The following is an 11,295-nucleotide window of genomic DNA, read 5'->3' on the forward strand; positions in this document are numbered from 1 at the left end:
AAAGGAGGGAGGAAGGGAGATGGGGAGAGAAAAAAAGTAGAGGGAGAGGGAGGAAGGGAGGGAGGAACATTGTTACATTATTAAATAATGCTTGAAAAGAAAATCAAAAGAAGAAGAACATTTTGTTACACATGAGCATTATATACAATTTAAATCTCACTAAAAGGTTTGGGAACACAGCCTGTCCCTCATTCATTCATGGTCTGTGGCTGCCTTCGAGCTATGATGACAGAGCTGAGCAGTTACAACAGAGAGCATGGAGCTGCCAGAGCTGAAAATATTTACTCTCTGGCCCTTTATGGATAATGTGGTAGAATCTCTGACCTATGCATGGAAATTGGTGGAGACAGAATGCACCAAAAGGTGCACAGAAATTCAGAGAGATGCGTACAAGAATGCACCAAAAGGTGCACAGAAGGTCAGAGAGTGATGCGTACAAGACCCCAGTGCTAAGTGTCCAGCTCTGTTCCCAACCCCGCCAGGTACGCCAAGCACAGTGCACAACCCCAGAGCCCAGCCAGGGCATACAAGGCTGCAGCACAGACCTCGCGGTGTTGAAGGCTATCAGTGAGTGGGTTCAGGACCAAAGTGAGATGACATAGTTTGTGGAGCTTGGCATGGAGGCTCTGCAGCCCAGGGGACACAGGGACATGGCGGTAGCCACACCATATGAAAGAGCCATGGCCAGGTGGGAGCTGTGGAGCACTGTATGGAGTTCCCTTAAAAAGTTAAAAATAGGGCGCCTGGGTGGCTCAGTGGGTTAAGCTGCTGCCTTCGGCTCAGGTCATGATCTCAGGGTCCTGGGATTGAGTCCCGCATTGGGCTCTCTGCTCAGCAGGGAGCCTGCTTCCCTCTCTCTCTCTCTCTGCCTACCTCTCTGTCTACTTGTGATCTCTCTCTGTCAAATAAATAAATAAAATCTTTTTAAAAAAGTTAAAAATAGGGGTGCCTGGCTGGCTCAGTGGATTAAAGCCTCTTCCTTCTGCTCAGGTCATGATCCCAGGGTCCTGGGATCAAGCCCCACATTGGGCTCTCCGTTTGGCAGGGAGCCTACCTACCTCCTCTCTCCCTGCCTGCCTTTCTGTCTACTTGTGATTTATGTCAAATAAATGAAATCTTTAAAAAAAAAAAAAAAAGTTAAAAATAGAGCTACCCTATGACCCAGCAATTGCACTACTGGGTATTTACCCAAAGATACAGATGTAGTGAAAAGAAGGGCCATATGCACCCCAGTGTTCATAGCAGCAATGTCCACAATAGCCAAACTGTGGAAAGAGCCAAGATGCCCTTCAACAGATGAATGGGAAAAGAAAATATGATAGATAAATATACAGTGGAATACTATGCAGCCATCAAAAGAAATGAAATCTTATCATTTAAAACTACGTGGATGGGACTAGAGGGTATTGTGCTGAATGAAGTAAGTCAATCACTCTCTGATATGAGGAATAGGAGAGGTGGGGTGGTAGGTCATGGGGGTAGAGAAGGAAAAAATGAAAGAAGATGGGACTGGGAAGGAGACAAACCATAAGAGATTCTTAATCTCACAAAACAAACTAAGGGTTGCTTAAGGGGTGGTGAGGCAGGGACAGGGTGACTGGGTGATGGACATTGGGGAGGGTAGGTGCTATGGTGAGTGCTGTGAATTGTGTAAGACTGATGATTCACAGACCTGTACCCCTGGAGCATATAATACATTATATGTTAATGAAAATTTAAAATTGTTCTATTTTATTTTATTTTTTTAACTAAATTTATTTATTTTCAGCATAACAGTAGTCATTATTTTTTCACCACACCCAGTGCTCCATGTAATCTTTGCCCTCTATAATACCCACCACCTGGTACCCCAACCTCCCACCCCCCCGCCACTTCAAACCCCTCAGATTGTTTTTCAGAGTCCATAGTCTCTCATGATTCACCTCCCCTTCCAATTTCCCCCAACTCCCTTCTCCTCTCTAACTCCCCATGTCCTCCATGCTATTTGTTATGCTCCACAAATAAGTGAAACCATATGATAATTGACTCTCTCTGCTTGACTTATTTCACTCAGCATAATATCTTCCAGTCCCGTCCATGTTGCTACAAAATTTGGGTATTCATCCTTTCTGATGGAGGCATAATACTCCATCGTGTATATGGGCCACATTTTCCTTATCCATTCGTCCATTGAAGGGCATATTGGTTCTTTCCATAGATTGGCAACCGTGGCCATTGCTGCTATAAACATTGGGGTACAGGCGGCCCTTCTTTTCACATCTGTATCTTTGGGGTAAATACCCAGGAGTGCAATTGCAGGGTCATAGGGAAGTTCTATTTTTAATTTCTTGAGGAATATCCACACTGTTCTCCAAAGAGGCTGCACCAACCTGCATTCCCACCAACAGTGGAAGAGGGTTCCCCTTTCTCCACATCCCCTCCAACACAAGTTGTTTCCTGTCTTGTTAATTTTGGCCATTCTAACTGGTGTAAGGTGATATCTCAATGTGGTTTTAATTTGAATCTCCCTGAGGGCTAGTGATGATGAACATTTTTTCATGTGTCTGATAGCCATTTGTATGTCTTGATTGGAGAAGTGTCTGTTCATATCTTCTGCCCATTTTTTTATATGATTGCCTGTTTTGTGTGTGTTGAGTTTGAGGAGTTCATTATATGAAAGGTTGGATATCAACCTTTTGTCTGTACTGTCCTTTGCAAATATCTTCTCCCATTCCGTGGGTTGCCTCTTTGTTTTTTTGACTGTTTCCTTTGCTGTGCAGAAGCTTTTGATTTTGATGAAGTCCCAAAAGTTTATTTTCACTTTTGTTTCTTTTGCCTTTGGAGACATATCTTGAAAGAAGTTGCTGTGGCTGATACCGAAGAGATTACTGCCTATGTTCTCCTCTAGGATTCTGATGGATTCCTGTCTCATGTTGAGGTATTTTATCCATTTTGAGTTTATCTTTGTGTACAGTGTAAGAGAATGGTCGAGTTTCATTCTTCTACATATAGCTGTCCAGTTTTCCCAGAACCATTGATTTATTTTATTTTTTAAGATTTTATGTATTTATTTGACAGACAGAGATCACAAGCAGGCAGAGAGAGAAGAGGAAGCAGGCTCCCCACTGAGCAGAAAGCCCCATGTGGGGCTGGATCCCAGGACCTTGGGATCATGACCTGAGTCGAAGGCAGAGGCTTTAACTCACTGAGCCACCCAGGCACCCCTAAAAATTTTTTAAAAGAGAGATTATGCTGAGTGAAAGAAGTCAAGCAGAGAAAGTCAATTATCATATGGTTTCACTTACTTGCAGAGCATAAGGAATAACATGGAGGACAATAGGAGAAGGAAGGGAGAAGTGAGTTGGGGAAAATCGGAGGGGGGATATGCACCATGAGAGACTGTGGACTCTGAGAAATAAACTGAGGGTTTTGTGGGGGCAGGAGTGAGCCTGGTGGTGGGTATCCAGGAGGGCACGGATTGCATGGAGCACTGGGTGTTACATGCAAACAATGAATCTTGGAATACTGCATCAGATACTAATGATGGTGACTAATATAACACAATAAAATAATTTTTTTAAAAAAAAGAGTCTGCTCTGTCATCGAATAAGAATGTGGACTTGGTGCCTCAGTTTCCTCATTTCTACGATGCCAACAATTACTATATCTAACCCACAAGTGATTTGAAGACTATATGAGTTAAGTAAACAGTACTGTACTCCCAGAGCTGATCACTGTTTCGACAGAGAATGAGCACCCATCCCCACCGGAGATGGGTCTGTTGCGCTGTCTCTAGTGTGAAAGTTGAAATTGCTAAGTGAGGGCCGATAAGACATTTAGAGTCTCTACGCAAGTATGGCCACATCTGCTGAAAATAATGGAGAAGCCAGCTGGAGGTGTTTGCTACAACTTTGTAGAGAGAGAATTATGGGGTGTCTGGCTGGCTCAGTCAGTAGGGAACACAGCTCTGGACCTCAGGGTCATGAGCTCAAATGCCAGGCTGGGTGTAGAGATCACTTAAAAATAAAATCCAAGATCTATAAAGAACTCCTCAAACTCAACACACACAAAACAGATAATCACATCAAAAAATGGGCAGAAGACATGAACAGACACTTCTCCAAAGAAGACATACAAATGGCTAACAGATACATGAAAAAATGTTCATCATCACTAGCCATCAGGGAGATTCAAATCAAAACCACATTGAGATACCACCTCCTACCAGTTAGAATGGCCAAAATTAACAAGACGTTAAACAATGTGTGTTGGAGAGGATGTGGGGAAGGGGAAGCCTCTTACACGGTTGCTGGGAATGCAAGTTGGTACAGCCACTTTGGAAAACAGTGTGGATATTCCTTAAGAAATTAAAAATAGGGGCACTGGGTGGCTCAGTGGGTTAAGCCTCTGCCTTCGGCTCAGGTCATGATCTCGGCATCCTAGGATCGAGCCCCACATCAGGCTCTCTGCTCAGCGGGGAGCCTGCTTCCTCTTCTCTCTCTCTGCCTGCCTCTCTGCCTACTTGTGATCTCTCTCTCTCTCTGTGTCAAATAAATAAATAAAATCTTTTTTAAAAAAAAGAAATTAAAAATAGAGCTTCCCTATGACCCGGCAATTGCACTTCTGGGTATTTACCCCAAAGATACAGATGTAGTGAGAAGAAGGGCCATCTGTACCCCAATGTTCATAGCAGCAATGGCCACAGTCACCAACCTGTGGAAAGAACAAAGATGCCCTTCAATGGATGCATGGATAAGGAGGATGTGGTCCATATATACAATGGAGTATTATGCCTCCATCAGCAAGGATGAATACCCACCATTTGGAGGAGATTATGCTGAGTGAAGGCAAGCAGAGAGAGTCAGTTATCATATGGCTTCACTTACTTGTGGAGCATAAGGAATAACATGGAGGACATAGGGAGATGGAGAGGAGAAGGGAGTTGGGGGAAATCGGAGAGGGAGACAAACCATGAGAGACTGTGGACTCTGAGAAACAAACCGAGGGTTTTGTAGAGGTGGTGGGGTTGGGTGAGCCTGGTGGTGGGTATTAAGGAGGGCACGGATTGCATGGAGCACTAGGTGTGGGGCATAAACAATGAATTCTGGAACACTGAAAAAAAATTTAAGATTTTATTTATTTATTTGACAGAGATCACAAGTAGACAGAGAGGCAGACAGAGAGAGAGAGGAGGAGGAAGCAGACTCCCTGCTGAGCAGAGAGCCTGATGCAGGGCTCAATCCCAGGACCCTGAGATCATGACCTGAGCCGCAGGCAGAGGCTTAACCCACTGAGCCACCCAGGTGCCCTGAAAAATTTTTTAATAAAAGAAATTAAGGCTGTGTTTGGTAAGACCTTATGTGTAGCTCTTTAAGGGAGACCTTTCCTAGGACAAATACTGTATTTTTTAATGACCATACTGGAAGAGCGAAGTCAGTACAGCTTCTAAAATGAATGTGGGCAAGGACTGGAGGTGGTATCAGTGGGAAAGTCAAGGACTTTCAAGAGGGAGAACATGGGAGATTATTTTTCTTAGAGTCTTTTGGGTTTTGGGGGGCTCGAACTCACCACCCTGAGATCAAGACCGAAGCTGAGATCAACAGTCAGATACTCGACTGACCATGCCACCCAGGCACCCCAGATTTGGAGTCTTTTACTGGGGCTCTCTCAAGGCATGCAACTGAGAGCCAGCACCTCGGACAGCAGCTTCTGAATTACCCAAGTGTGTACAGCTAGTTTTGGGTCTTGGTGCCATTCACTGCCCCTCTCCGTGCTTCCGTGCTCCCCTTTTGCCACACGGGCCCCGCCAGAGCACATCAGACCAGGAGGGGGAAGCAGCAGGCATCCCTGGGTCTCAGTGTCCATGTAGATCTCCTCCTGGTGCCGGTGCCACCCAGCCACATGTCAGGGCTGTGTCTGCTGTGAGAATCCCCACAACCAGAGCAAACCCTCCACACCCAGCATCCCCGACCCAACAATGCACAGCCCACGCCCAGGCAGCTATCACAGCTAGCCCCTTGCTTACGTCCCTGTGGGACTCAGGGTACGTGCAGAACAGAACCAAACCGACACAAAATACCACTTTAGCTGTGCGTCCTGACAGTCTTTGTCCCTGACCTGGACACCCTGACTTTTCCAGCATCTGACTCCCAGACCTTTCACAGTGCTGGGCAGAAAGGCCCCAGCGGGAAGGTACAGCTAGGCAGGGGGTGAGAGACAGAAGCCCCCACCCACCGCCCCAACCGCTGCAACACGCCCCCAGGGTGCATCTTCCCAGAGGGGCTCCCAAGGCAGCAGAAGTGGAGGACACACCTCTGGCTGGGGGCTGGCCACCAGATCCCAGATCAGCAGCCAATGGCCAGCATCCACCCAGCCCTCCGCTCCTTCAGCCACTGAGAATGTCTGGAACAGCCCCTTCCATGTCCACATCTCACACACACTCATACACAGTCCTTCACAAACACACACACTCACACACACTCACACACACAGAATTGACTCTGGTTTCACTTGCTCAGAGGAAAGACTTTTTTTAAACCTGAGTTCTTGTTTGTGAGTGTGAAGGTGTGTTTGTGTGAGTGTGTGTGTGTGTGTTTGTAATAAACCGTAGAAGGGCTGCAAAGGAGGAACTGATAGTCTACAGTGCAGAGCACGCCATCCAAAATAGCAATTTCTTTCCCCCTCCTCGGCCCCGCATCTCAGAAGTCAGTCTTTTTCCCCAAGAGCCTCCTGAACACACCCTTCCTGTCCTTGTTCCACAGGCTGCGGACAACAGGGTCCACTATGGGGGTGAGGATGCCACAGCACATGGAGATGACCTTGTCTCGGTCATGGGTGACCTTCTCCTGAAGAGCCACGTATGGGGGGATGGCCGCAGAAGAATGAAGCATGACCCACACCTTGCTATAGCTGCTCTTCTGGCTGCAGAAGAGCAAGGTGAGACCCACATTTGAAGAAGTCCTGGCCATGGCCCTCTGAAGTGCGCCAGGGATCCTTCCGTAGGAGGCCACAGCAGGATCAGGGCACCGGTACCCACTGGGAGCGCCTCACAGAACAGTCAGTGAGAGCAAGCCAGCTGGAGCAGGGCCAGGAGTTCACACAAAAAGTGACTGATGACCTGGTGGCCGCAGAACTTCAAGGGCTGGCACAGGGACCACAGTCAGCAGGAACACCACCATCCACAAGGTCCTGGCCAACAGGCCACAAAGTCAGGGCCCCATGTGCAAAGAGTAGCGCTGGGAGTCCATGATGGCCACACAGCCATCACAGGCCATGGAGGCCAGCAGGAGACACTCCATGACACTCAGAGAGGGCCCCACAGCCATTGGGGCCAAGCAGTATGTGAGCGAGACCACGGGAACAGTCAGCAGGTAGTTGACAAGCATCTGGGGTACGCGGGACACGGTGTAGCACACGCCCACAAGGGACAGGCTGCTGAGGAAGAAGGACATGGGTGTGTGGAGCCGGGGACCGTGAGAGAGCAGGAGCAAGATGAGGCCATTCCCAAAAACGGTGACGACGCAGGTCAGGATGAACAGGCAGAAGAAGACAGTCGGAGCCCACGGGCACCAGGAGAGCCCGAGCAGCATGAAGTAGGTCTCCTCTCCGCCATTCTGGCCTCTGTGCCCCTTCCCAAGCTCTGGCTGGGTGGGAAAATGTGATGACCTTGAGAGATGGCTCAGAAACCGGCAGCTCCTTAGAAGCTGGCTAGGCTTCTTTGGAAGGGCTCTTTGAAGGCACCAACATTCACGCGTTCCTGGGCACTGCGATGGGCCCTTCACCCCAGCACTGCTGCAGTCCTTGCTGAGCAATGTTGGCTGAACACAGACCACCACTCAGAAGCACTCATGGGCCCTCCAATATGGAGTCACCAACTGGGGGACTGGTGGATCATGGAAGGGACTGGGTTGTTCCTTGGCTGACTCTATCACATATTGCTTAGTGGGCTCCCTCATTCCTCCATTTATAACCTCCATTTATAACTCATGAGTCTACTTATGGACGGATTCACTCATTGTTTCTTTAATGCATTCATTCATTCATTCAACAAGCACCTCTCTGCAGCCCAGACTTGACCCCAAGCAATGAAATTAGTGGGGAACGAAAAAACAAAAACAAAAAATGAGGCCTGAGCTCAAGGAGTTGATAGACTAAAGAAAAATTTGAAAAGTAACACAAGTGTGCTAAGTGCTGGAACCATGATCTGTTCCTGCCCACCATACTCCCTTCCCTGAAAAACTGTATCTGCATGTGTCCTTCCCCAAGTTCCACAACCTCTAGGAGTTTATCCTGCTGATGGATTGCATGTGCAAACTGAGATCAATAGGATTATTTTCAAACAGATTTTTAAAAATGTTTTCAGGTTTCCAGAGAAATCTATACTTTCAATGCCATCCCGATCAAAATACCATCAACATTTTTCAAAATGCTGAAACAATCCTAAATTTGTATAGAACCAGAAAAGAGCCCAAATTGCCAAGGAAATGAAAAAGAGAAACAAAGCTGGGGGCATCATGTTACCTGATTTCAAGCTTTATTACAAAGCTGTGAATACCAAGACGGCATGGTACTGGCACAAAGACAGACACACAGACCAGTGGAACAGAGTAGAGAGCTCAGATATGGACCCTCAACTCTCTGGTCAAGTAATCTTCAACAAAGCAGGAAAAAATACCCAGTGGAAAAAAGACATTTTCTTCAATAAACAGTGCTGGGAAAATTGGACATTCTTCTATGTATAGAAGAAGGAAACTTGACCATTCTCTGACATCATACACAAAGATAAACTCAGAATGGATAAAAGACCTCAACACGAGGCAGGAATCCATCAGAATCCTGGAGAAGAACATAGGCAGTAACCTCTTCGACATCGGCCACAGCAACTTCTTTCAAGACACATCTCCAAAGACAAAGGAAACAAAAGCAAAAATGAACTCTTGGGACTTCATCAAAATTGAAAGCTTCTGTACAGCAAAGGAAACAATCAACAAAACAAAGAGGCAACCCATGGAATTGGAGAAGATATTTGCAAATGACAGTACAGACAAAGGGCTGATATCCAAGATCTGTAAAGAACTCCTCAAACTCAATACACACAAAACAGATAACCATGTCAAAAATGGGCATAAGATAAGAACAGACACTTCTCCGAAGAAGACATACAAATGGCTATCAGACACATGAAAAAATGTTCATCATCACTAGCCATCAGGGAGATTCAAATCAAAACCACATTGAGATACCACCTTACACCAGTTAGAATGGCCAAAATCAGCAAGACAGGAAACAATGTGTGTTGGAGAGGATGTGGAGAAAGGGGAACCCTCTTACACTGTTGGTGGGAATGCAAGTTGGTGCAGCCACTTTGGAAAACAGTGTGGAGATCCCTTAAGAAATTAAAAATAGAGCTTCCCTATGACCCTGCAATTGCACTCCTGGGTATTTACCCCAAAGATAGAGATGTAGTGAAAAGAAAGACCATGTGTACCCTGGTATTCATAGCAGCAATGTCCAAAATAGACAAACTGAGGAAAGAACCAAGATACCCTTCAACGGACAAATGGATAAGGAAGATGTGGTCCATATACACTATGGAGTATTACGTCCCCATCAGAAAGGATGAATACCCAACTTTTGTATCAACATGGATGGGACTGGAAGAGATTATGCTTAGCAGAGAGAGTCAATTCTCATATGGTTTCACTTATTTGTGGAGCATAAGGAATAACACAGAGGACATGGGGAGATGAAGAGGAGAAGAGAGTTGGGGGAAATCGGAGGAGGAAATGAACCATGAGAGACTGTGGACTCTCAGAAACTGAGGGTTTTGGCGGGGGGTGGATGAGCCTGGTGGTGGGTATTCAGGAGGGCATGGATTGCAGGGAACACTGGGTGTTATACACAAACAATGAATCATGGAACACTACATCAGAAACTAATGATGTTCTGCATAGTGACTAACATAATTTTTAAAAATTTTTAAAAAAGATAAAAAAAATTTTTTTTTAGGCTAGTCAAGTGAAGCAGTGGGAGTGGAGAAGGAACAAATAAATCTGTAACTGGCTATGTAAGATAAAAATTTTTAAAGTTTATTCATTTATTCATTTAAGTCATCTCCACACCCAATGTGGGGCTCAAACTCACCACCCCGAGATTGAGCTGCATGCTCTTCCAACTGAGCCAGGCAGGTGCCCCTCAAAATCATGTTTAAAAACATAAATGCTAGATTGTAGTCCAGAAGATGGAAAACCATCTCAGTATCTAGAAACACGGATGGGGTAGAGAAATTGTGGCCCATCTATGACAAGAATACTGTGCAGGAGTGAAAAGAATAAGGAAACTATGTGAACTGATAGATAGATTGACTGATTGATTTCTAATATATTGTTAAACCGAAAGTCTGGAAGTGAGTTTGGTGGCAGCAGCCGTCCTATCGGGAACACCTGGGTATGCATCTCGAAAGAGAACAGGACTTATCTTTGTTTTTTAGTGGGGAAGAAAATACACTGTATACCTGATCTCCTCCTTCGACCTGACACCGAAATTGAACTGTCACATGAAGGAGATGAGAGAGGACATATCTGAACTTAGGACAAAGGAGCACAGTTAGAGGCGCTAGAGCACCCGCCTCACGCTTGTAGGAACTTGAGTATCTGACCGAGGGCAAGGGATCCTGTCCTCATGAGGGGATAAAAATGCTTCCTAAAGAAATGATGGGAGAGCACTGGGAGGAAAGGGGCCTTGAAAGGGGGAGGGAACGGCAAGCCAGGCAGAGAGAGTAGGACGGATGGATGGACGGATGGATGGATGGGCGGATGGGCGGGTGGACAGACAGAGCTGTATCCGGTGAAGTCTCCTTCTCCCATACCCAGCCACACACCTGGTTCCAGCGGAGTCGAACCCGCCAACTTCAGTCCTTCTTTGCATGAAGAGATGCACACAAACAGGAATCAGGCTGTCTCACACTTTGGGGAGAACAAGATCATTCCAAGGAGTCCATGTACAACATCCTGGTCCCCTGCACCTTCCCAAGCAGGAGGCCTGAGAATAAGAATATCTCATCTCCCTCTGTCTGTCTCTTTTTTTTCCGGTCTCCTGCATTGTTTCCAGCAATCCCGGTGGGGATGGGCGGAGCCGAGGCAGGGGGAGAACCGGAGGAGTAGAGAGAGGTGAGTGATGTCAGTCATGTCAGTCGTCTCTACCCCAACTACACCCCAGCGGTCTCTGAAGGCTCCCAGCACCACCTGGGGACGCTTGCTTGCAAAGACTGGACTGGGATGTTGGAAAAACAATCTCCACGGAGCTCTCAGAGCTGAC

At 46.5% G+C, this 11,295-nt stretch overlaps 1 protein-coding gene across 1 annotated transcript; it reads right to left on the reverse strand.

Annotated features, from left to right (window-relative positions):
* Window positions 1-7,187: 7,187 nt before the first annotated feature.
* On the reverse strand, window positions 7,188-7,568 carry LOC309853289 (olfactory receptor 13H1-like; the record flags this gene model as incomplete). Its single annotated transcript, XM_082711128.1, has 1 exon — window positions 7,188-7,568. The coding sequence occupies one exon, from the start codon at window positions 7,566-7,568 to the stop codon at window positions 7,188-7,190; it is 381 nt and encodes a 126-aa protein (XP_082567254.1).
* Between the last annotated feature and the right edge of the window lie 3,727 nt (window positions 7,569-11,295).

The sequence above is a fragment of the Mustela nivalis genome (genome assembly GCF_964662115.1).
Source record: "Mustela nivalis genome assembly, chromosome: 18".
Classification (NCBI taxonomy): Eukaryota; Metazoa; Chordata; class Mammalia; order Carnivora; family Mustelidae; genus Mustela; species Mustela nivalis.